The sequence below is a fragment of the Amblyomma maculatum genome, chromosome 9 (genome assembly GCF_055883805.1).
Source record: "Amblyomma maculatum isolate TAMU_Amacu chromosome 9, ASM5588380v1, whole genome shotgun sequence".
NCBI classification, from domain to species: domain Eukaryota; kingdom Metazoa; phylum Arthropoda; class Arachnida; order Ixodida; family Ixodidae; genus Amblyomma; species Amblyomma maculatum.
The window spans coordinates 78,543,814-78,569,835 of NC_139352.1; the positions used below are offsets into that span (position 1 = coordinate 78,543,814).

Genomic DNA, 26,022 nt, shown 5'->3' on the forward strand with positions numbered 1-26,022 from the left:
CTGTCTATCGACGCCATCAAATTAACTTCGAGGATTTTTAAGCTACCAACCCCTGCCAGCGAAAGCAGGAAGAAGCAGCAAGTTCGCGGACGCTGCACAAAGTAGGAGACCAATTTTGAAAACACAAACAAAGGTTTTTATTTCACAGAACAGAAATAAAGGACACTGGCAAGAAACCAGCATAAATATACAGGGGTGATGATGACATGACTGGTAACTGGTGGTGACCTGTAGGTGAAAACTTGTCCCTGGTTGCCTCAAAGTTCTTCATGCTCATCCCTCTGCAAGACAATGCAATGTGCAAAATTAAACGCTCCTGGCCATCATCAGATATTTGAGATAGACTAATAGTTCCTATGGCCACCTTGCACGATATTCAGCAAGGCCCATCCAGACATCTCATGAATAAAAACAGTGTCAGCCGATGTGGTTTTGATGGCAAGCCGATATATCGGTGACGAAGAAACTGAAAATTATACTTTCACATGCACATTTGGATGGCTGCAGTAAAATACTGTTAACTGTCAGATATAGTTTGGGAAACTGCACAATAACATGCACAATATGCCCGGGCATATGGCACAACCATACTTAACCCATTCAGAGAGCATGAATGCTATGTTTGAAAAATAAGAGCAAAACCATGCAACAAGTAAGTGAGCCAAAGCTGTGTGCTTAGGGGACCAATCAGAGGCTTCACCGCAGAGCTTTGTAATGTTTGATTATGCTTAAAGCTGCCCGAATGTGCCTCCAGTTAGTAACAAACAATGTACCTACAAGCAATTTACAGCCATGTGCAAATTCTACTCACTATTCAACACTGTAGTAAGCAACGTCCAAGATTTGTCAAAATTTTACCAGCTTTAAACTGAGTGATGCTGTGGAGAATCTGTTCTATGTGTGCTGAGCATGTGTTGCTATCACTGCCACAGATTCACTGCCATCACTGTTCATCAATTATGTTTAAGTTTTTACTAGCTACAGTATCACTGAAGGTCAGGAGACCAGCTGCAGTGAAAGTTTGATAAATTTCAACCAGCTAGCACTGCCTAACATGAGAGGGAGGCAAGTGAACATCCACAAAAGGAGCACCCCACCTCAACAGGTGCCAGAGATGTGAATAGGCCAATGCAAATCCTGAAGATTAAGTTCTGTAATAGTATGCATTCAGCAATTTTACACAAGCTTTCACCCCCTTGAAAGTACTTTGACATTAAAATCATTCAGTGAGAAAAAAAAAAAAGACGAAAAAGGTGGGTTCCAATGTACCGCTTCCACACTGGCCATCCGACCAGTCTGTGCATTGCTTCCAGGGTCCTTACCCAGTTATGATTAACTTTTCGCATCAGAAGAAAGACAGTGCCAATACTTAGGTAGCTGCAGTGGCAACAAAAAGACTCACTGCAGAGAGAATGACCTTCAGATGCGACAGGGTGACACACCCCTCACCATAAACACCCATTCACATTGTACATACCGGCTCTTCCTCCTCTTCTGGCTTTGAGTCTTCACCTCCTTCATCCTTCTTGCCGAGATCAATGGGAATGCCCTCAAATGCGTCTTCATCTTGCTCTTCATCCACCTGAAAGAAGCCATACATGCTCAGTCAAAGGAAATTATTACTGGAAAGGCAAATGTTCTCCAGCAAGTTACGACCAAAATCTGACTACGGGAAGCAGTAACTCACCCCTTGGTCCTCTGGCAGACCTAGCGTCTTCCTCATCAGTGTCTCCACTCGTTCAGCAAAAGCAAGAGTGTCCTCAAGCAGGAAGCCCGACCTAAGAGTTGCAGTCTCATACACCAACTCCGCCATGTTACGTGCATGCGGGTCAGACTTGTCATCCTTGACTCGCCGCAACAGCTCCTTGATGAGTGGATGCCTTGGGTTCAGCTCCATGTTTTTCTTCTGACTCAGGTAGTAGTCACGCATTGTATCATGAGACTTGGCATGAGCGTTGCTTCGTGCCAATCGCTCCATGTTGCCTGTCCAGCCAAACTGGTTGGCCACCAGGGCACAGGGTGAAGTGGCAAGTCGCTCGGACACCATGGCCTTAAGAATACGTCCCTTGAACACATCATCCTCCAACCATTTCGTGAGTGGCTCGAACTGGCGCACAAGAGCATCATGTCGCTCACGTGCCCGGGTTCCCTCGTCCACCTTCAGGCCCTCCTTGGCAACGTTCTGGAACTTCTTTCCTTCAAACTCTGTCAATGACGAAATGGAGTACTCATCCACAGGCTCCACTAGGAAAAGCACTTCATAGCCCTTCTTCAACAGACGCTCCACAAAAGGAGACCGCTTCACTTCGTCAAGGGACGCCCCAGCCATGTAGTAGATTATCTGCTGACCATCTTTCATGCGAGAGACATACTCCGACAGGGAAGTCAGGCCATCGCCATTTGACGAGTGGAAACGCACCAGCTTGGCCAGGCGGGTTCGGTTTGTCGTGTCTTCTATGATGCCCAGCTTCAGATTGGTCGAGTACTCCTTCCAGAACTGCTCATACTGTTCAGCAGGGATACGCTTCATCATGTCCAAGGCCTTGCGCACCAGCTTCTTCTTGATGACCTTGAGCAACTTGTGCTGCTGCAGTGTTTCTCGGCTAACATTAAGTGGCAGGTCGTCTGAATCAACAACACCACGGATAAAGCTCAGGTAGCTGGGCATCATGTCTTGGAAGTCGTCAGTAATGAAGACTCTCCGTACGTAAAGCTTGATATGGTCCACCTTGCCCCCATACCGGTTGAATGACTCCGTTGGTTGCTGTGTCGGGATGTACAGAAGTGCCTTGAAGGTCAGCTCTCCCTCTGCGATGAAGTGGGTCTTTGCCAGTGGTGCCTTGCTGTCCTTGGTGATTGCTTTATAGAACTCTTCATATTCACTATCTTCGATTTCTGCTGGCTTACGTGTCCAGATTGGCTTGGCACTGTTTATCAGCTCCCAGTCCCACGTGGTCTTCTCAACCTTCTTAGTCTTGGGCTCATCATCCTCTTCCTCCTCAACCTTGTCCTCATCCTTCTCTTCCTTGCCCTCAGTGTCTTCAAGCTTGCGCTCTTCCACAGGCTCCTCCACTGTCTCAGTCTTAGACGTCCATAGGTAGATGTTGAAGTTGATGAACTGAGAGTACTTCTCAATCAGCTTCTTCAGAGTGTCCAGTTCTAAGAAGTCACGGGCCTCCTCTTTCAACTGCAGCGTAACCTGGGTGCCACGGCCAAGAGTGTTGCCTCGGGGATCCTTGACCACTGTGAACTCGCCAGAGTCAGATTCCCACACGTACTGCTCATCCTCATTGTTCTTGCTTGTCACAATGACACGGTCAGCAACCAGGAATGCAGAGTAGAAACCCACACCAAACTGGCCAATAAGGTCATTCAGCTCCTTGGGTGCATCAGCAGTCTCTGCAACCTTCTGCAAAAATTCTGCCGTACCAGATTTTGCTATGGTGCCTAAGTTGTTGACCAGGTCCGATTTTGTCATGCCAATGCCTGTGTCTGTAATGTGCAGCAGGCCATTTTCCTTGTCACTCTGCAAGACAACACAAAGCAGGCTTTTGTCAATAGACTTTGCTACATCATAGGGGCCAATTGATAAAAACAAAGAACTAATACCAGAATATCCATAATTTCAAAATCTTGAAAACTATTGCAACCACAGGGCCAAATGTCAAACCACAAGCTTTTTCCAATATTTTCCATGGTAAAAAAATATGGGTTGATACTGGAGGGGGATACTGGGCTATTATTGAAGACAGTTACAAATGTGCCAGAAACAGCAACATTTTCCCTACTAGCTCCTAATGCTCGTAGTCACAACATGAACTCTCCAGCTAAGTATGATGCATGCTCAAATGCAAACAATGAAATAGTCTCAGAACTGATGCTTCATGAAGTATGAACTTCAGCAACAAAACACGTGCTGAAGCCAAATGAGTAGCAAGTTGTACACATTTCTGGCAGCATTCATGAACTCTGCTAGCATGCCTTTAAATCAAAACTGGCTAACGTTTATATGCACCAAAATATAAACAGACAGTGTCTTTCAGTAGAAAAAGTTAAACTGAAACTAATGGAAATTAATTCTCTTTTTTATGAATTCATGCTAGTGAAGCAGACATCGAGTGCAGATCACTAAGAGAATGTCAAGACAGGGTCAAGGAGCCTAGGCATGGCATAGCATACAGACACTTATCACAGAAGTGACATGAGAATAGGTCACCCCGTAAACTTTTAAAAGATTGCAAACTAAAGAGCAAAGACAGATTCAGGCCTGCAGTTCTACCATTTAAACGAAACAAGGTCGGCAGATTTTACACGCTAAATAAAATGCCCCCCAAAAATAAAACATGAGGAACAACACTAAAAGAGCCAATTTTGTAGCTACAATAACAAAAACAGCAAATAAATGCGTTTCCTTGTGCCTGCAGCGTGCCAATAGACGCTTAAGTAACGCTGACAAAGAAACCCGACGGCCACCTGCTGTCAATCTTCCAACAGGTGAAACAATGAGGTGCAAAATATCGTGCCGCAGTTGCTGAACGCTGCTAATATGCTGCCACATGAAGCTGCTGGTCCCAGTGTTCTATTACACGTCATCAGAGCGGCAAATGCTTGGTAGGAACTAAAAACCAGTTTGGAATAACGTGCAAGCCAGAATCGACGAAAATTATAGGATGCACGGAGCCACCACCCATGCATTAGCATAAGCACCGACACTCACCTTGACGCGTATCGTCAGCTCCGGATTCGAATTCAGTACGTCGGGATTGGTGAGTGACAGCAACCTGATCTTGTCCAAGGCATCCGAGGCGTTCGATATCAACTCCCTCAAGAAGATCTGCAACGTTCACGGAAGGAGGGAAGCATGTTAGGACATCGAAAACGGAGACTTAAGAAATTTTGACTCACCTCCTTGTTTCGGTAGAGGGAGTTAATGATAAGCTTCATCATGCGAGTGACTTCCGCTTGGAAGGCGTGTTTCTCTGCTTTCTCGCGCATCTCCTTCATTTGGGCCACGTTCAGACCGTCCAATTTTATCGCCTCCTCTTCCCTGCGCAAGTCGGAAAAGTAGTGTCAAGTTTTGAATCACATCAACTTTTCTCGGAAGACGGTGGCAATAGAACGCATAGGGGCATATTTGGACTTACCTTTCCACCACTTGGTCATCAGTCCTTGAGCCTTCTCTGGTTGCGCCCAGGTCATCTTCCACCTTCGGCGTAACGGACTCTGCATCCTCTGCTGCCGAGGAAAGCCCTAAAAACAAAAAAATGACGAAAGCGTCACCACACTTGCAAGTCGAACAATGAACGTCAGCACCCGCACTGAGTCTTCGCAATGAGAAGATCCTCCTATTAGTTTCCGGCGACGACCACTTAATACGATGCACACCACAGATTTCTCGACCTGTTTGCGTGGACGAACACGCAGAGACGCTAACTGCTGCCTCGGCGACAAGCCAAAAATTCAAATGTTAGTGCGTTGAAACTTACCCGCAAACAGGGCCACAACAACGATGCCCAGTAGTAGAGCTCGCATCCTACTGCTCCTCACCGGCACAGAGCCACGAGTGCGGAACACGACCGCAAGAACTCGCTCACCGAGAATATTCGCGACGCACGCCGGCAAGTGAATGACAGGAGCAGAGCAATGGCCGGCGAGCTTTCCAGTGTCAGGTGCTCCGCCAATGAGAGCACAACACGCGCGTCACGATGGCCAATCCGATTTGGACTAGACACCAGCTGTGTTGTCCCACTGCCATTGGTCCGCTGATCCCGATAGCACTGGAGGTCTTGCCCAGTGCCTCTGTGTTCGGTTTCTGTTGCGCGACCACCACGTGCGATCTAGGCGCTCGTTCGACGTGGCGTGTACAGAAAAACACCGGCGTTCGTTTGTTTAAGTGTCATTGCAGAGTGAATTTAAATGACCACTTTATAGTAGTCACCCGTAATAATGCACCCATGCTCGCAATCTATAGCTGAATTGTCGACGAAGGGAAATCCACAGCTTGAGAAAGTTCATCGCGCTAAACACGAACTAGCTATCACGTTTTTTTTTCTGTTTTATGTTTCTCTACTTAATGCATCTCTTGTAAGACCAATGCCCTTTTACGCAGATGTATATGTGCACGGGGTCAACATTTACTGACATTTGCACCTATTTCATTTAAGTGATCTAATATACGTATCATGGTTGGTGTAAGTAAAATATAAGGATATATGCGCAGCTGACATGTAAAGGAGAGCGAAAGACAGAGATGCTAACAATATATATATATATATATATATATATACACACAATTTATTAAAGCGTATATGGCGCTCGACTACGTACTGTTCCGAAGGGTGCGGGATCGAATCCCGGCCTCGGCGGCCGCTTTTCGATGCAGGTGAAAAGCGAGGCGCCCGTGTGTTGTGCGATGTCAATGCACGCTTAAGAACCCCAGTTGATCGAAATATCCGGAGTCCGCTACGGCGTCTCGATCATAGCCTGTATCGCTTGGACGTTAAATCACATAAACGAAACCAAACCACTTTATTCTTAGGTGATGTAAAATTAGAAAGACGGCTACAAAAACATTATTAATGTGCCTCATTAGGATATATCCATATCACGCATGGTCGCGGAGAGGAGCATTCTTGGACATTTTTTAATTTAATTTGAAGTAGCGTGCATTTGAAATAAGATAAAGCATCCTGTAGTTCACATATTTTATCGTTGTGTAATGAATTCACTGTCATGTATGGTTCTTTTTACAGTACCTGCTATCGCTTGCATGACACCTTAAATAATTAATAATGATTCCATGATTACCAATGCCCCACACAATGAAGCTACAGTCCTACAGTGTAGAAGAAACTGCGAAGTACCTGCTGATACATTTGGCTGATGGTGGCGCAGCTCTAGCCCTGCTACACCCCGGCTTTCGGTTGTATGTTGTTGCTGTTCTCCTCTAAATTGGTTCGCCATACTCCACGTTATAATTGCTATTAACGTCTTTATCGATCCATAATGAGTCGAATGTGATTTTTATATTCACATGAGGGAGCAAACTCCGCATTTCTATCGTTGTAACCATCATTAGGTGTGTGCTAAAACTCACCATAACTTGACAATGCAGACGATATTTTTATTTTTGTGCATGAAACAAAGAGGTCTTAAACTCCTTTATTCTCTGTGAGAGGGCGAAACAATCAGAGTTTAGAAATTTCGTTACAATGTCTAGAATTATTCTACAAATAGTGTCAGTTGCTTTAACATTTTGAATTAGTTTACGCTTATTCGTTTAATCGCCAAAGTACATAGCTTGCTGGGCGTGCGGTGAGATTTAGTGAACGGAAGCGCCCCCGACGCTCGTTTGGCTTGGTTTGTTGACAAATAACAAACGGGCGCAGGTGACGCAGATTTTACCTCAATAGCACAAAATTTGTATGGTTTTCAGACGTCTACTTACTTTGGCACTCAACTTGATGCCGAAAAAAGGCCAATTCTACTATGCCGTCCGCAACGGTCGCCAGAAAGGAGTCTTCTTGACATGGTGAGCTGCGACTCTACGCTCAGCTTTGGCAGTGTCCTGCGCAAATCGTCTCTCGCCTTGTCTCGGCCGCAACGCGCAACTCTGAATTATGGGGACGCGTTCGCGAGTTCGCACACAAGTTAACGGGCTCAACGCTGCTTTCTCACGTATCCATTGCCCGTTTCTCAACCGCTACTGTCACTGTTCCCAGCTGTTATGTGTTATCGGTTATCGGCCGAAAGCCCTTTGTCACCCTAATCGGCATGCGCTGTCTCACGCTTCTGTTAAATGTGTAAGCGCGACAACAAAATTACGCCCGTTGAGCTGTTCGAAATTCCATAATCAGGAATTTTTCTTCAGCTGCACAGCTTTCCTCTGCAAATCTGTACATTTTTCCTTTGTTGCCGTATCACTACGGACATGCTTACTTATCCACGCACAAGAGGGTGCAGGTAAAAACGTCGCAGGTAGGTACGACCCCGGAAGGAAAGGCCCCTCTGGAAGAGGCCCCAGGGAAAAAGCGCCCCCAAGGCAGAAATAGAGTAAATCTGTCTGGAACTCACTTCGCCAAAAATTGATTTTTTTTTTCTTTAAGATGTAAACATTGTTTGGGACATGGGTCCTCTGGGCGCCAGACATGTTTACTGGAACTGGTTTGGCGAGAAAGCATAGTGAAAGAACCCACCACGACATGACATCCGGCTAGTGTTATGTACTGCTTGGCTCCCAGCTGCACAGCTGGGAAATACCTCTCTTTAATAAAGGCAGGTGTAGTAACCCAGCTAACATTGTGACCTGCTGGGAGCACTGGTTGTCTTACGGAACCGCCCACAACAGAGTGCATCACTGGGATGCCTGTGCAGATCTTCCGGTGACGAGGGTCAACCCTTTGGGTGGTGATAGTATAGAATTCTTGCTGCACTTTCAGTGATGATGGGGGAAAAAGCAGGCCTAGCTTTAACTGGTCATTGACCGTGGTCACCTTGAGCCACTGCTCCTGCCCACCGAAATCAGCGGTAATATCCTGCAACCAAAGCAAAAGCAAGGCCGCTGTTGGAGTACCAGATCACACCATGACTGTGCTGCTCGGATCGTGGCAAGAAAAATTATTCTTCTTTTTTATTCGAAGACCTGCCATGTGGCATGGAATGAGGTTGTGTATAAGTTGTGTAAACAAGTAAGTAAGTCGTGTAAACAATTGTCTTCTATTAACCGGAGCAAACTGCAGTTTTTAACGTCCATTAGCCACATGTGCTGGTCTTCCTCCATTGTAACCGACAGTCCAACCTCTTGTCATTTGATGTCTGCATCTCTGGGCACGTCCATAGGTGGCAAAGGGCTAATCCAACACTTCAAACAGTGATGTTCTTGAAGCACAGAGAACCCAGAGACGCATTTGTGCTCGACCACATTTCTTCCGCTGCCACCATTCTAAATTCAATAAGTACTTTCTTCTGGGCGAGTTGGTTCATATTAGCAAAAGGTAAAAGACTTGCGCAAAAAGCACGTCTCTTTCTTCATCTACTTTTTGCGCAAGTCTTTTACCTTCCACCATTCTAACTTTTTTTGTTACGAGCGCACAACATCAGTTCCATGTTTTCTAACTTCCAAGTTGACGGGTGGAAGCACTGTGGCATACACCACTGTGGCTTGCCACGGGAAAGCTCAGTCTACGCCTTATAGTACAAAGACCTACAGAACGTAAAAAAAAAAAAAAAAAAAAAAAAAAAAAAAAAAAAAAAAAAAAAAAAAAACCAGCAGGGTTTAAACAAACAAACAAGGTTCAAGCTAACCAAAAAAAATGTAAGGTAAAAACAATAAAAGTTGGCGACAATGAATGCTATTCAGCCCTGGTAAGACCAGGCAATGTGAAAGCTTGACTTTGCAGTACATACAGTTGCAACTACAGACATTTTTTTTTTACTTTTGAAATAGGAACTTTTTATCTGAGGGGACGTTTTTACCAGAACCCTGCACAAGAAGTGCACCTAGCTGCATCACACATCTACTCGTTGCACACTCCACACCCATCCTTCTCTATGTCTTTCTACTTTCCTTGTTACCATGGGCGCATTTACCTAGTGGTGAATGGCTTCTTTCTGCCGCTGATGCAGTCAGAACTTAATCACTCTTATCTGAGCAGTTACAGTAGTCTTCCTGGTATTTGCTCCCTGGTGTCTGCAGGCCAGAATGTGAGAGCCAGGTCAAAGGCTACCCCCGTCCGGTTTACAAAAAATTCAGCACTGAGCAAGAAGCCTGGGCTTTTGTCAACAACGACCCAAATGGAGAGGTGACCCTGAGTGGCTCAGGTAAGAAAGAGCACATTTCATGTTTCATGGTGCTGCTTTTAGCATAGAGGTGTGTGAGCTTGCATGAAAGTGTGAAACAAAAGAGGCAGTCCTGGGGTTGCCATAATCACTCCTTTTCTTTCCTGAAGTTTGCTAGTAGTGAATGCATAACTTTATTCATACCTTGCTGTGCATCTTCACCATAGCTGTTGCCGAAAATGCAGAGTAATCGGTTTGTTTCTGTGAAGGCTATTGTCCCTCCCAGTGCTTAATCACAGATTAACTGTTCTTTCTTTTTTTTTTTTAGGGATGTCATCATTTGTTGTGGGTGTACAAAAATTTTTAACTTGCAGTGCCTTGTGACCTGACTTTAAACAGCATTTGTGGACCTCTCTCAAGTTCCTGACATTAATGTTCAAAGTGCACTCATGTTTCGCCTATGATGAGAAGCAACCAATCCTGCAGGAGTGGCATGAAATGTATCTATGTTGTACACATAAGTAAATTTCACATGTTTTCTCAGCTGTGTTGCCTAAATTCATTAATATAATAAGTCAGATTGTGATTTCTAAAAGACACAGCTGTTCCCTAAAGCTTTATAGTGTCACTTGTGGTCAATATATCCGTGCACATTTTCCCTACCTCCTCACTCTGCCATCCCCTATCATGTTTTCATACCCTTGCAATTCCTCCTGCTATATGAACATATCACATGCTATCTGTCCTCTCTATAGTGACAGCAGTGTAACTCCACAGTGAAACTCCACAGTGATAGCATAGTGTCTTAAGATTACCCAAAGGGAAATGGGCACCATCGTCCACAAGAGTTTCTTGAAGAGCGCTTTACCATGAGAGTATCTGGAAGTGGACACTTATGGCATATTCCATTCAGATGTCTTGAGCAAATTCCTTGAGTGCAATTCAGTGAATGATTGGATTTTGGCAGCTGCTTCTGATCACGGATTGGTTTAAGCCAGTAATTACTTTTTTCATTGCTTTGCTGCAATCCTTTCCAGTGTGACCAGAGTAATGTCTTTTATTAGTCAGTTTATTGTAAATTTGAAGCTAGTGAATGTTTGGTATTAGGCCTGCATATAAACACAGCAAACCACTTATTAGAGGTTCACCTCAAGAAAAACCACGTTATGACTAAATCCACATTGTGACATCAGCAGTAGCAAGCAAAATATGAAGTGCCCACTTCTCGCACCTCCCTCTGACAGATGCAAGAATGACCAAGCTGCCTCTTTTTCTTTTAGGGAGCTTCAGCTTATGCTACAAGTCGTGGATTGGGAATATTGATATTTTGTTCGAGGATGTTTCCTTCTTAAGAAATTTTTAGGAGATTGAGAGAAATATAACAAGGAAAGAGTCAAAACAGGAAACAGCAGTTTTGAGTTAGTGTGGATAATTACTGATCTATAAATGAGGCAGAGTTATGACTGAGCGGTGGATGACTTGCTTCCCTGTGAAATGTGGTTAAACGAGGGTGCTATCCATTCTCTGTGCAGGCAGCTTTGGGGTGAGCTGCCACTCTGTGGGTAAGGCACTGCAGGGACGCAAACGCAAGCACGGTGAGACATTCTTTCCTCCCCACCTGGGCTCTGCGTGTGCCCACACCGGCAGAGCTTATTTTGTTTCCTTTCTTTCCTGTAGGCTTTGACCCTGCCGAAGACCTGAGAGCACAGCGCTTTTGCCCTGATCCTGATGGTGAGTGCTGGGATGCTTAAATGACTGCTGCGAACGCAGGATGATCCAAAAGCCACAGAAAAATTAAAAATTCAACAATTACAAACAAAAAAAAACAGCATGATATGGTTTTCATAGAAACACATTGAGGACATTCTAATTTTCATTTGAATAGAGTACCTTTGAGTTTCATCTGTTACTGAAAAGAAGATGCATAACACATTGTGAAAGGTTTTTTTGCCACTCCTTGTATAATAGTAATAATGCTTATCTGCCCTGAGGTTGACCCCTTGGCTGTGGAAAACAGTACAGCCTAGAAATAGTCTGATATCTACTATATCAGCGCATACCCGCACACATTGCCTGCTATGAAGTGCAGCCATCATGGCCTGGAATAATACCTCATTTGCGGAATCAGAGCGCCCCAAGTCACTGAGTCATTATTGCAGATGCACTAATCTTGGTTGTAATACCTATTTTTATCTGGAGTGGGGAGGTTGTCGACATAATAAGTCAGTGACACCGGTTTTGCATAGATGCTGGGTGTAGGTTCTTCCAGAATTTGCACATTTAACTTTAGGCTGAAATAGCAACTGTTAGTGGAGAAGTTGCAAAGTGAAATGTGGAATTATGGAACTAAGCATTATTAGCTAAACTGAATAGATTTTTAGCTGCATTAGCCTACTTTAGGTTTTTAGCTAGCGGGCATACTGCTTATGTCCTTGTGAGGTAAGCGTATCCAGTTTTTGCCTGACTATGCAAGCTTCAGGGTGCGCAACCTATTTCGGTGCATTCTGAATGGAATCTGGGGATTTCTTTCAGAGCCAAGTGACATGTTGCACGTGTACACCGATGGTGCCTGCAGCCACAATGGCGGCGTCAATGGGACCCCAAAGGCAGCAATAGGAGTCTACTGGGGACCCAACCATCCAATGTAAGGAGTCTTATCTCAGAATAACAGCTTGTGAGGCTAGTTGGTGCATGATACCCAGAACAGCGGTGCAATGAGGACAACACGGAGAGAGAAAAACACAACCTGTGTTGTGTTTTTCTCTCTTCGTGTTGTCTTCGTTGCGCCGCTGTTTTGGGTAAGGAGCTGTCTCTGGGACTGGGCTTCGCTGGTATGAACTGTTGCTATGTGTGCAGGAACGTCAGCGAGAGGCTGCAGGGCCGGCAAACAAACAACCGGGCAGAGATCCATGTATGTTGCCACGTCACTCCTTTTTTTAAAAAGATCAGATGTGTTATTTTTGGCCTGCAGCATAGTGGGTAACATAAAGGCTTGAAATCAGAAGAGCTGAGGACAACTTCATCCAGTCTTTGACCCGAGTGCAAATCAGTTCTCTGGTTCTTTCCATCCTGTTCACATTGGTTCAGCTGTAAGAGGCACATTTTTTTTTGCTGAGAAAATTGCATTTATAAGTCTTCCCACCTTCCCATGCAAACACGGCATATACGTTGTAGAAACAAAAAAGTGGTTTGAATGGCAGTGTAGCCATTAAAAATAATTCTAGCAGACTTGCTCTCAGTAGCAGTGTCAACACAGTGCGCTTCATCTGCAAAATGAGTTGCTGCCGGTGACACCGGTATCTGCAATTGCACACACACAACTCTGCCATGGGGCGGATTTGAACCCGGGAGTTTCTCATGGAAGCACGTACAAGATACCCCATCTATCACCATAGCCAATCGCCCGCTGTGCAGACCGAAGCGCACTTTCGCGCTGTGTGTTGCATGCTGTCGTCTCCATCAACTTCCATCTGTGCTCAGAAACGTTTGCACATCTTACTTAGTTTAATTATACCCCTGTCAGACGAGCAAGTTTAGTGTCGCTTTCAACGAGTGACACTCGCCTTTAGTGCTATTCGCATCGTGTCACACGATGAACTATGACACTCGCTGATGAACGAACTTGGCGCGAAGTGAGTTTGGCGAACTCGCTACACTTTGTCCGGCAGGCAAGTGTGCAGCCTCGGCAGCAGGGCGTCCACATATATGTTTTTCGAGAATTACAATGTGTTGCAATTTGTACTGTAATTTCGTGAGCATTTATTTTAATAGGCACTAGATTTAAGTTGTCACTGACTAAAAACGATGCGTACACTTGAATAGTTACCCTCACTCTCAGAGCTTGCACAAGGAAAAGGCGTTTGTCTGCTGCTGCACTAAAGGCCGGAATACATGGAGCGTTTTTGCCGCGTCAAACCGGCGTTTTACACCTGACGGCGCGCACTCGACGCCCCACGTCAGAAAAAAAGCGCGCCGCCACCGATCTGGCCCTGCCAGATATTTGACGCGCGGGCGGCACGGCGTCCTCTCGAACCGGAAACTACTGTCGACGCGAGCCAATAGGAGCGCGGAAAGCTGGCGTTTCCGGTTTGAGCGGCCGCTGTCAACATGGCCGCCATGGCTGAGGAGGTATGGGGCAGTTTGGCCGCAGAAATGTGATTATCGTAAAAATAAACGCTTAATCAAGCACGGAATGTCGCTTTTTTGTGAGTATATGACCTACTTTCGGATCGTTGTGTGTTTGTTTGCTCCCTGGAGTGAAATTTGCAAAAATAAAAAAGAAAACCGTGCCGCTGGTATCCGAGCGGGCATTCCGAAATATCTTCGTTCATTCGAGCGAGCCAAATCCTTGCGCACTTATGTACACTTTCTACACTTAGCACAGTAGCATTAGAATGAGCACTTTCGGGATTTTACCACAAGGGACAGCGTCGCTTCTCTCACGTACCTCGCTCTGCGGTTATTTCTGCTCGCTGCTGCATTTGCTTTCGCATCGAGGGATCCGCGGCGGCGCTCGCGCCACTTCGTCGTTCCATGTATCTCGAGCTGGGCGTCGCGTCGGCGCGGCAGTTTTTGACGCGCGAAAATCGTGGAAAAAAACGCCGCATGTATTCCGGTCTTAATGCGGTATCTCAAGCGGCATCAATGGAGTTGGAGTTAATTGTAACTCAATCTCTAGAAAGCCGTCGGCCGACACGGCAGCATTTCGCTCAAGTGCCGGCCCGAGGCAGCACCTTTACGGCGCATCTGGCCCTGCTGTCACCGGCATCAAAAAAGTGTGCAAGAATTTGTTTTCTCGCAAATAATACGTCCTGAAGTAAAGCAGTGTCAAAAGTAAATCCTTCTTAGGAATTGTTGGCCCATACAGAGTCACTAGTAGGAGTAATAGCTGCGATACAAGCAAATTTCTGCTCACAACTTCATAGCCGCCGTCGCCGCGCAGCTCACCCTGTTATCTTGTACATGTATACGCTAGCTCCGCTCCTAAGTTGTTGTTGTATTGGATGGCACCTGTCTCTTATTGTCAAAAGACAGTAAGGTTGACAATAAAGCAGTGCCACGAGTGAGCCATATATCCTATTAAGCTGGCCAATACGAAAACGTCGTCTGCTGATAATTCGATGCGAAACAAATACTACAGACCTAGCGACGACCATGGAGGAGCGCTACTTGCACCACGCCAAGTGCAAGTACTTGCCATGTGCTACTTGCACCACGCACTCTGCTGGCCACGGGCGCTCATGGGTGGCACTATCGCAGAAAGCTGGTAGCAGCATAACTATAGCATAAATGAGGTCGGTTTTGCATGTAAACAGCAATAACCGTGTGCGTTAGCGAAAAGCGCGGTCAAGCTAACATGCTCGTGCGTCATAGCATGCTTTCTTTTTTTAGTCAAAACCATGTACTTCGATGCACAAATAAACTCTGAATATTAGCTTGGGGTAATTGTGCTTGCAATAAAATCGAATTTTAAGGTATTTTCATGCAAAGAAATTAATTTCTACATAGGGCTACAGCATCCCCATCGGCACTGCAGCCATTTTAAAATCACACTTGATTTTGCCATGTGACAGTGAGCACTGAAGGTGCCATTCTTCCTATGTAAATGCATTTTATGAAAGTGTCTCTAGACTTGTCCGTGTGACTGGGGTATTAAGTTAAAACCCTACCCTTTTCATTTTTACTGCCCTCTCTAACTTGTGAAAGCAGCTCCGATTATACTTTTTCAGTGCTAGTAGAATCTTTATCATTAGTACGCAGCAATCTGTCGATATAGAGCAACTATTTCGTTCAGTGTCCATTCTAGTCAGGGATAGCATAGCACGCATTTGCAGTGACAGGGTTAACGTTGAGAAATGGGTTGATCCTCAATTTATCGAATATGGATATTAGAAGACATTGGCTCTACTGAATTTTACCTAAATGTTTTTAGCGGTCATGTGCAATTTCTGATTTACATGCTGAAATCGACTCGCCATTAAACGAATGTCAGAACACCCCAGCGCGAATTGTTGCCCGCATACATGGCAGGTGGCAGGCTTCACCACACTATACAAGTGACTGGTGCACCATGGAAAGTGCAACGGCTTATAGTGTTGGTAGCAGCTAGCTTTTGCAACTCTCACCTGTGATGAAAGCATCACGAGAAATACAGGGGCTTGGGTCATTGGTATGAGGTGGTTAAAAAAGCGATAGCTTTGGCTTTAACATCCAGGTTTTTTTCTTCTTTTTTTTTTTCACACATTTCTGTAATGCGGGGAAGCCACCCTAGCTAGTGGTGCTGTGCAGGGAAACCAGCCTTGCTGACGCTCACTTTTTTGTAGCTCCTGGATTTGATGCAAGCTCCTTCGAAATGGCGCTAAAACTTTGGCAAAGGCCTCCCTGTTGCTTTACTAGTATGAAGCATCTGTATTGCTGTCCCTGTACTGACTAAACTGCGGTGCACTTGTGCACATTTCTGGCAAAATGTTATAGCTATCTTTTATCTGTTCATTAGAACGAGCTTTGATTTGAGTATGTACGTGGATGGTAAAGTGAACTTGATGTGTTATCCTTGCAGGAGCACGTAACAAAAAATGACCTTGGGTGAAATATGTGATGTGATTAAAGGTAGTTTGTTGAAGTAACATGGCAGGCTCAAAATGAAAAAAAAAAAAACTTCCCAAAGCACTGCAGAAACTGCATTGAAGAATTGCGAAAGGCTGAGCGTTGCTGCTGGAGCACAGTGAAAATTTCCTTTCTCGACACGCTTTTGCTGCAGTACTCCTGTAAGTGTGGCATTGGACGGTACACTGCCACTCCTGTCGCGTGGAATTCCTTGGTACACATTCGTTGCAGCGCCCTGCAAGTGTGAGATTGGAAGTACGGCGTCACTCATCGTTGCACCCCCTACATTGCCATGGAGACGGCAGAAACGCTAGACAAAGAGAACATATCTCACAGAAACTTGCGGACAGATCTCGCGCCAGCGAGATTTTCACCATGAGCCAAGAAAGACTTTTGCCTTAAAAGGTTCTATGAGAGGTGGTTAACAAATGCTTTGTGGGAGTAACATAGTGGGTTTCAAGAGAATAAAAATGTTGCGGACGCCTCAAAGCCGGCTGGTGAGATGAGATTACAAAGTTGCATGAATAGGGTCGCTGGCAGCTAACACGAAGTGGAGTTAAAAATGAACGTCCTGACTGATGGTTATGATTTCTGTACAGTTAGCATAACTGCTGCACGAGAGGGACATGAAGAAAGAACATAGCAAATTCAGCACAGGGATAATCTGAAAGCATAAGGACAGGGCTCTTACCACTGTTCAGTATGTCTGGTGCAATGAATTAGTGTTTTATTAATGAGCGATGTTCACTGTGCCATTTTTTTTGCCTTGTTTCGTAATGATCTGCCACACTATGTCCGTCATAAATATCATAACTATATGCCTTTTGCAAAACAAAGGCTTCTCTCTTATTTCTCGAATAAACCCTGTCTCGTTAATGTTAACAGTCTTCTTGTGCACAGCTCTTGGAAGCTAGGTTAGAAAAGAAGTAATAGGCATTTATTTGGTCTGGAAAGGGACGAAGGTTAAGCTAAACCACCATTCACTTGAAAACATTGATCACGTGATCATTTTCTGTCTAGACATGGTGGTAGATCAGCTTTGAAATCCAGTTTCTTTGGCAATAAATGGGTCCCCTTCAGTTGCAGCTGGTCAGGCATCAACATGGCTAAAAAAGGCCACAATATTCATTCTTATTTGGAACACAAGTTGGATGGAGTTGTCCGCAGTGTCCAAGCTTGCATTCAGAGACTGGGTTGCAGATTCTTGATGCAGCCATCAGTTGGGCAGCCATGACTGGGTTTGTGGACACTACTGGTGCCCTTTGCCCATGATGCATGTGTATGTTTTCCAAAATTTGAGAAGCACAAAAATTTATGCACATGGGCAAACATGCCCAGAGTTTTTGGTAGTGTAGTGTTTATTTATGAAATAAACAGGGACCTGGACAAAGATTTGTGAGTGTATCTTAGTAATATAAAGTGCTGCTTGGTAATATGAGTGACATAAAAACAGAGGGAGCAAGTCGCTTACTTCCCCTAACCCCTCCCCACACACACACACATCCAGATTTTTTATTGCGAAAGCTATGTTGGCGAGGCCAAGCCATGGACGCAAAGTATGGACGCAAAAAGCGAAGCCAGGATGATTCAGGTTTCCACAAAGAAAGTGCGACAGATACTGTGAGATACTGCGCCTTTCATTTCCTGTAAACCAATTGCTAAATGCGGAAATATTACTAGGCTATGCAAAAAAATAAATAACAATTACATTCGTGTCACACGGGCACTGTAAAGGCATTTGAATAAAAAGACACCTCCCCAAAAAGAGTTTCATCCTCAGGCACACGGCAGAGTTCAATCGCCTTTCCAGAAGCGCTCTTTTCCGAAAGCGAAGATTGCCGATCTCTTTTACGGCTGGAAATGCGTAGCCTCCAGAGTGGACATCAGTGATTATCTTTTAATAAATAAAGGAAGCAAAAGTGCATTTTGTGTTGCGTTTACATATTGTAAAAAAAGAGTTTAATGCTTCGCAGAAGGTTAACTTGGCACAGTAACGTACTTTTTCTACAGCACTTTCGGAAGCAGTACGAAGATATCACGGGATCATGCTAACCTGCAATGCAAATGCACGCCATCTTTTTTAAATTAACGCTTGTGAACATACTGTAGCTAAATTTACTATAAACAGCGTGTAATAACACATGTATATGATTTACATATATGTGGCGAAACGTCAGTTTATTCTGAGTGGTTGTTTCAAGGTCTGGCGCCACGCTTTCGATAGCGTCCTCGGTAGGAAACGATAAAAGGAGATTGCCAGCACCGGTTGTCTGCTATGCAACTCCTTTTGAATACAAGCCTTTCAACTCGCTAAAAGACCGCTTAGGTGAAAGAGTTTTTGCTTGCTCGAGTGACACGGGTATTAGTGATGATGATAATTAACGGTAGTGGTAAATTTAAAAAAAAAAATAATAAAATAAAAGTGCAAATATAAGTAAATAGCATAGATATGAAAATTAAAAATAAAGAAATAAAATGTAAACTAAAATAGAAATAAACACACTAAAAAGTTCAAAAGGAAGTAAAAATTACAAATATGTTGCAGCAGCAGTAATGCTTTCACATTCTCCCAATGCAGTTTCTGCAGTGACCTCTAAATGTTTTTGCCCTTTCCCATTCTTTTCTCAATAAACTCATTCATTCATTTAACTGGAAAAGTATGTCTCGTAAGCTCTTGTCGACAAACCTTGTGTTATTTGCGGACTGTTCGAGTGTGGCCTCTGAGTGCAAGGGTCAGTTCTAGGATGGCGTGTTGATGCTGGCTCTTGGTATTTCAGGCTGCTGTCCGTGCCTTGCAGCAGGCCCGCAGTGTCGGTGGGCGCCATGTGACCATCTACACAGACAGTTCCTTTCTTATCAACAGTAAGTGAGAAGAAACAGTGAGAGGGAAAGGAGAGATGACCAGGCCTGGCCAGTTTACTCCCACAAGAGTTGATGTCCATCCAGAGTGATTGCGATACCTTACACATCTGGAAAGAATTTCTGTGGCGATAGCCTCGGGAAGGTGGATGCAACAGAAGCAACAATAGGTTGAAGTAAAGGTTTGAGACTGCCTGGAATTTCCCGCTCGAGGCAGTGGCATGTAACGACTTGAGGAACTCCTTGGCTGCTCTGTAGCTAACAGCCGAGCAGAATCTAAACAGTGTTACGCTGTTATATATAAGTTAGCACTCCTGGTAGCCACACAAAAAATTCGAAAGGGCACTTTGGACCACTAAAGTGAGATGAGACGAAAACCTTTGTAGCGCGGTGGTTGTTGAGTCTTTTGCACAATCTTTACTGAGCTGTGGCTGACCGCTTACCGATTCTTTAGCACCTGTTCAATGATTTGGCAGAGTCTGACATTAGATGTTTAACGTTTATTCATGTATGTGACACTTTCTGCAGAGGCATACTCATGAGCCTATAAAGACAGCACGGGCAGCACTGCCAAAGTAGGTATAAAATAAGTCCTGCATGTCCGCAGCTGATTGGCTGTAGCTGTTGTCCAGTTGGTGGCTGAAGGTCTATCGGGCCCAATCTATTTGTGCTATTACTTGACCCTTCGTCACATAGCATCATCCAGAAAATTGTGGAGGACTCAACAGGCCATGACAGTATAGTCTACGTTGTGTGGCAGGAGATTTATGGTATGGTGAAAGATGCAGAACCTCAATGCCATTGTTATAAAGGTGTTTTTCACACACCTCCTGAAAAGTGAATAGGAAACAATAAAATTTACATGACTACCTTTTTCTTTTCTTAAGTTGAGGGTGCTGGCCGCCATCTTCACCTTGCTCAGCGTAGCCGGTAATTGAAGGTTCTTTTCTCTTCATTTTGGCGCCTGCCAGAATAAGGCCAGAGGAAGTCTGGGCGAAGCTCAACAGTTTCATCCTTCAGAAATGCAGACAGTGTTCAGTTGTCAGCTACACAGTTTTCATTGCAGCATTGTCTTTCCTGCTCTTTTAAACACTTCTGGTTTGGTGCAACACCTTGTCCAGTATGTATTCTCTATGAAGAAACTCTCAGTTTGCGTCAGTAAAATACTTTGACTGATATTAAGTTAGTGAACTTTGCTAACACTGATATATACAAATGACAAAGAAACCTAGCTGTACATGTGCATAAATAAATAGATGCACAGAATATATACCTCGAGGTGCAGAGGTCATAAAGTGCTCCAGAGCAGGTAGCATGCTAAATGTAGTATAGAGGACACTGTCTGTACATGTGCATAAATAAATAGATGCACAGAATATATACCTCGAGGTGCAGAGGTCATAAAGTGCTCCAGAGCAGGTAGCATGCTAAATGTAGTATAGAGGACACTGTCGAGATTCCTTACCCGGTACTCCATTGAAACATCTTGCATGAACATAACGGATGCCAAATACCTAGAAAGAAATTATTTGATATTTGTGAGGTTCTCACTGTAGCTTATTAGCTTGAATGCATATTTCATTTGCTCCATTGTTAAGAGAAATCAAGTAAAAAAAAAAAAATCCTGAATGAGACATGGGTGACATAAAATGAAAAGCAAAGTTTGAGGAGAATCAGCGTGAAGGAGAGAAGACATAGAACGTGCAAACATTTAGAGGTTTGGCATAGTTTAGCGTACATACCTGAGCATTATTACAAGCCTTGCTCATGATTGTATTGTCTCCCACACAACATGAAGGCTCATAATAGGCTTCTTGATGAGTGAGTGTAGTTCACCAAACCTCCCGGGTGTTATTCTTAACTACTTTTCAAGGTATGCAGAGCCCCCAGACATTAGCATGGGCATCAGTAAACAGCAGCTGCAGTATGAAAACACAAGCAAAACAGGAATACCTGCAAAATGGTTTCCACAGCATGAACTCTGCACCGTGTAAAACTCGGACTCCTCTGGTTCCGCCAAATTGGCCGCATTCATCACTGCCTCAGGCTGGGTGCATTCGTTAACCCCTTCCTATTCCTCAGAAGGGAATAATGCTCCAACAGCGAGATAAGGCACCGATTGTTGCAGCCACCAGCCGGTCAGAGCTGGGTGTCGTCTTAGCTTCCCGCCTGATCAACACCATGCGACTCGCTTCTTCAACCAAGTACCTCTTCTTTTCGCAAAGGTAGAGCACCTCGAAGAGAATGAGCATAGAGTCATTCAAGGTCTCCATTTTGAGTAAGCTGATATGATACGGCCACCAAGGTCACCATAGTGCATTGGACCTTGTGCCCACTCTAAACAGACGCTCGAAAACCACACTACTGCTCGCAGTTAAATGCAAAAGTAAGAATTTGAAAAATTTTTTCTCGCATAAATTGTGTTATATTTTAACAAAACAATATCATGAAAATAAATTAAAGGCATTGCTATGTTTGGCATTTATTTTCAAAATCGCAGTGCACTTTCAAGCATGTGAAATGGACTGCTGCGATTGCCGTTGTAACGGCAGTGCGACCGGGCTGTATTTTGTTGTGCGCATTGCACCATGTGAAACAGCCTTAAAGGGCCACTGTCTAGGGAAGGACCTTTTAAGCAAAGGAGCCCAGTGTTTCGATCAGGTACCGGAGATAGTCTGTGCAAAATGCTACAGTGACACGCGCGCCGCAAAGCAACAAAAATACAAATCAAAGCTCTCTCATGTTCTCCTTCGGGAAGCCAGCTTCCCCGTTCCCTGCGCTGGCCCGTCGAGTCGCAGCTATGACGTCTTAGTCGAAAACGGCGTCCATTGGTCCGTCTCGCTGTCTGAGGGTGAAAGATGGGTGTCTACCGCTCGCTGCGCGCTTTTACCTCGCCACAGTCGGACTGATTCCAGCGGCGCGCTCTCCCTCGCCTGTATTTTTGTTATTTTTTTTTATCCCTTTCGCGCACGCGGAGTGTCATGCCCCGCCTCCCGTCAAACGTGGAGGAGGAAGGGGAATTTGTCTTGCGGAGGTTAGACGACTGGGCAGGAGAGTGAAAAAACCTTTGCGAGGGAATGGGAGTAGAGAAACACGACAGAATCAGGTGATTGCGGTGGCTATAACTGCGTTATTAGTTACTCTTTTCAAAAACATTTTGCGGCCTTGCGTTCTGGGGGCGAAGTCTCACAGTCACTGGGGAAGAAAATATTTTTGACCGAAGGGTGGACAGTGGGCCTTTAAGGCAAACCTTGAGCACCTAATTTTTTGTTTGGGGATCGAACCCAGAACCACTGCCTGTCTGGGGCAGTTATAAGGTGGCAAGGCAAGACGAAATTGAATAACTTGAAAATGTTAATGATTTGGATTGCGATATGTTCAGGTGAATCTGTAAGGGCGGAGTAAATTGCAAACAAAGGGGTGATTACTGATTACTTCGTGTGCTTGTGTACGTGCTGATAAATGAGTACTCACTTATTAAAGGTGGTTTTTGACAGTGCTGATGCTCCATCCCTCTCACCCAGGTGTGACCAAGTGGATGGACGGCTGGATCAAGAAAGGCTGGAGGCTGTCTGATGGCCAGGCTGTTAAGAACAAGGAGGACTTCTTGGAATTACTCAAGGCAGCAGAAGGACTCCGTGTTAAATGGGTCAGTGCACCGGGCGTTCATTGCCACTCTCTAACTTCTGCTGCTCCAACTGTCAAGGAGCAATGAATGAAACTAAGATGTGACTTCAAAGTTCTCTCTTCCTTGGGACTGTCGGAAGCACACTAGATGAAGTTCTTAGTCTGACACAGTTCAATCAGTGGTCTGTGGAATATAAGTTCACTGCAACATTAGATGGCTGAACAACACTCATTCAGCTGAAAACGTTGCCATAGGAGTATGCCTGTCGCACCACAAAGCACGTCGCCCATATTTCATCACTCAGCATCAGCTGATACTAGTAGGTTACCATTGTTCAGCACTTTGGGCATGCATCTTCGCTCAACAATGTGGCCTTCTGCTGCTTTGTGTGTTTCGTTTTTCCTTTTCCTTCAGTTGAGGCTGGGGATGTAACAGAACGAAAGCATCAGTGGTAGATGAGTCACTCGAGTTCGTAGTTGTTGCCATGGAGTCAGGTGAACAGGAGTGTTCAGCTGGAGAGTATGTTGCTGTTTCTGCCAAGATAGCAGTTCCCACCACTCGTTCAGCAGACAGCAAAACGGCAGAGCGCTGCATAACATCCACAAGAAGTATATTATCCAACATCTTCACTTCTCAGCATATGTCGTTATGCATTGTCTTGCCCTAGTAAGCTACCAAAAAGGATGACAGATGGCGCCATCCATCAGTGCTGCTGGCTGTAGGAAGCGAAAGATGAGGCAGTGATCAGAGCGTGCATTCAGCTCCACTGTCATAGTAATGGAGCTGCGCAGTTGTTTTGGCATATAGCAAAGTAATACAATTCCTGCGATACTTTGTAATTGTGGCTGAAGACAGCCCAGAACAGCTGTAGTTTAGTTTAATTATCAGCATCTTGGAGCCCTTGGAGTAATAGTAACAAAAGTTTGTGCATGCTATTAATTGGTTTTAGCAAGTAACAATATGCCCATGCTGCAGCCAAGCAAAGCCTTTGGCTTTGCAGTTGCTGCAGCTGCATTTTCGAAATTGGGTAGCTCTGAACTGGTGTACAAACGCAAGTGGCCTACGAAAGCAAGCATAGGCAAACACCTTGCTCAAATTTCGTGAACTGATGTCAAGGCGTTGTGCTAGAATCTGGTTTCATTCACCAGAACTCTGTGCCGTTCAAGCAATTTTTACTCTGTAGCACTCTTGAAATGCCACTTGTTGATGGAAAATCGCAACTATTTTAGCAATAGAATTAAGGAGACATCCTGCATCTTTCTGCCTAAAAATGCATCACACTAGTACCTACTTTACGTTTTCTTTTACTTTTGCACCACCTGGTACTCTAAATCACCTTTATAACACTACTACTCAGTAAACAGGCATTCTCTCCCACTCTGCCCCCTCCCGTTTGACTGGTTCAAAATCGAGGATGTTAGAAAGAGACCGCCAGCTCGTACTTCATGTACAGTCAGTGTCGGCAATGCGTGCATGTGACGGATGGTGACAGCCGCAAGCACAGATCCACAACTTGGCAAGTGGATCGCACATCCAATGTTCATGCGCATTGTGAACAAGTTTTCCATCTAGCGGACAAATTTTCCCACACCCTCCAGAGGGCGGCACATGTTTTGAAAAGTCTAGTCGTACATCTAGTATTTCGGGTTGTTGTACTATAACATTGCAATGCCATTCGGCTGTGCAGGTGCATGTTCGAGGCCACAGCGGTGTGCCAGGCAATGAACAGGCCGACCGTCTGGCAGTGGCTGCACTGGACCTGCCGCTGCCACCTGGATGACCTTGGCTGCTTTCCCTTTCTAATAATTAAATGTGATTCGACTTTCTAGTGTCACTGCATTTTTGTGCACGCAGACAGTGTCGAAGTGGATGCTTTCCTGAAATCCATAAAAACCTAAATAAGGCAGACTGACTGCCATGCACAATTTCCGAACCACGAAAAGTAGTTTGTTAAAGCTGTTCCTATGACCTAGACCAGCTAATCTAATCTTTACACAAAATTACAAGTTCAACAACTATGACGCCTCTTGGTTTGTTGGTAAGCTACCACGGACTATATATAGCCTCTACTACCAATTATACAAACTGCTATTAAGGTTGTATCCTACTGGGCATTGGCTTTGTTTCATTGCTACTTCTGAACAGCAATGATTGCTAGGCCAGATGTTGATCTTTCATCACGGTTACTACAAGCATGCATTGGGGTTCCCAAATAATGAATGACCGGCACATTGTTCACTTGAAAAGCAGAAGCTAGCATCAAGTAATAAGCACCCCATTTCTGGATCACTAAACTGAGCAGTCAAGTTAAGGTTGGAGTTAGGCGTAGCACAATGGTCATTCAGTGAATGGGTGCTGTGGCAATTGTCAATGCCATACGGTGCAGTGGATGAACAGGGCCTACAGTACAGACAGCCTCACAGGGGTTCACCAAGTAAGAGTGGCAAGATGCAGTGTAGGCACTGTTTATTTGCGTTAATAAATGCATCATACTAGCCCCTACTATTGTTATTGGCCAAAGATGTAACTGCTAATAGAAGCTTTGCACTGTGCATAGAGTTTCTTACACTAACTAGAGGGAAAACTGAGGGAGCTGCACTGCAACCACCATGGGCGCCCTAAGAATCATGGGCCGGTGTGCTACTTGATGAGTCGGTTTTTCTCGGGTGCATGGAGTGGCGTGACTGCGATGTTTCTTTTTCGTCATCATCTCAAGGTGCGTACAATAGACCGCAAAAGCCAGAGTAGCGAAGACGCAAAAGCAGACGTCGCCAATAAAAGGTTTCCGTTTCCCGAAATGCCACTAAAAACTTTCTTAAGTGATTGCACAACCATAAATATTTTCATATCATTTTTTTCTTTCAAAGTTTGCCTATTAAATGCGAAATATTGGTATTTGTGCTGCTCAAAACTAAGCCAATAGGAGAAAGAGTCATCTCTTATATTCGATAAATCTCGCACTGACATGCTGTTTCTCTCTTTTTGCAATTTATAGTCGCAATATTCAATGTTACGACATCATTTACGGTAGAACAACGTTTATCTTGGCATTAGTTTTGGCCAAAAGTTATAGTTCTGCACTCGGTAGCTGTCCGGCCCATGATGCTTTGAGCGCCCATGGTGGCTAAACTGGTCTGGAAACTCCATGTAAA

General features: G+C 44.6%; 2 protein-coding genes and 1 long non-coding RNA gene across 3 annotated transcripts; 1 reads left to right on the forward strand and 2 right to left on the reverse strand.

Moving 5' to 3' along the window:
• Positions 1–113: 113 nt before the first annotated feature.
• Positions 114–5,651, reverse strand: Gp93 (heat shock protein 90 Gp93). The gene is made up of 7 exons (XM_084579179.1): positions 5,487–5,651; positions 5,145–5,250; positions 4,906–5,047; positions 4,718–4,834; positions 1,688–3,526; positions 1,478–1,582; positions 114–281 (listed from the first exon to the last, which is right to left on the reverse strand). The coding sequence occupies exons 1-7, from the start codon at positions 5,530–5,532 to the stop codon at positions 258–260; spliced, it is 2,379 nt and encodes a 792-aa protein (XP_084435305.1). The 5' UTR covers positions 5,533–5,651; the 3' UTR covers positions 114–257.
• Positions 5,652–7,298: 1,647 nt separating this feature from the next.
• Positions 7,299–24,699, forward strand: LOC146179530 (ribonuclease H1-like). Its single transcript, XM_084579181.1, has 9 exons — positions 7,299–7,531; positions 9,695–9,819; positions 11,310–11,372; positions 11,455–11,508; positions 12,310–12,421; positions 12,634–12,688; positions 19,161–19,245; positions 22,767–22,891; positions 24,558–24,699. The coding sequence occupies exons 1-9, from the start codon at positions 7,425–7,427 to the stop codon at positions 24,648–24,650; spliced, it is 819 nt and encodes a 272-aa protein (XP_084435307.1). The 5' UTR covers positions 7,299–7,424; the 3' UTR covers positions 24,651–24,699.
• LOC146179531 (uncharacterized) lies at positions 19,703–22,819 on the reverse strand. The gene is made up of 4 exons (XR_014700735.1): positions 22,717–22,819; positions 21,196–21,476; positions 20,708–20,756; positions 19,703–20,256 (listed from the first exon to the last, which is right to left on the reverse strand). It is a non-coding gene; the product is annotated as an uncharacterized LOC146179531 (long non-coding RNA).
• Positions 24,700–26,022: the final 1,323 nt, after the last annotated feature.

Excerpts from the sequence above, each read along its gene's own strand:
- Gp93 (XM_084579179.1), bottom strand. The coding sequence starts at position 5,532 with ATGCGAGCTCTACTACTGGGCATCGTTGTTGTGGCCCTGTTTGCGG. Across the intron at positions 5,048-5,144 it reads GATGACCAAGTGGTGGAAAG|GGAAGAGGAGGCGATAAAAT; the intron begins GTAAGTCCAAAT and ends CGACTTGCGCAG. Across the intron at positions 3,527-4,717 it reads AGCTGACGATACGCGTCAAG|AGTGACAAGGAAAATGGCCT; the intron begins GTGAGTGTCGGT and ends GTTGTCTTGCAG.
- LOC146179530 (XM_084579181.1), top strand. The coding sequence starts at position 7,425 with ATGGTTTTCAGACGTCTACTTACTTTGGCACTCAACTTGATGCCGAAA. Across the intron at positions 11,373-11,454 it reads GGGACGCAAACGCAAGCACG|GCTTTGACCCTGCCGAAGAC; the intron begins GTGAGACATTCT and ends TCTTTCCTGTAG. Across the intron at positions 12,422-12,633 it reads TGGGGACCCAACCATCCAAT|GAACGTCAGCGAGAGGCTGC; the intron begins GTAAGGAGTCTT and ends CTATGTGTGCAG.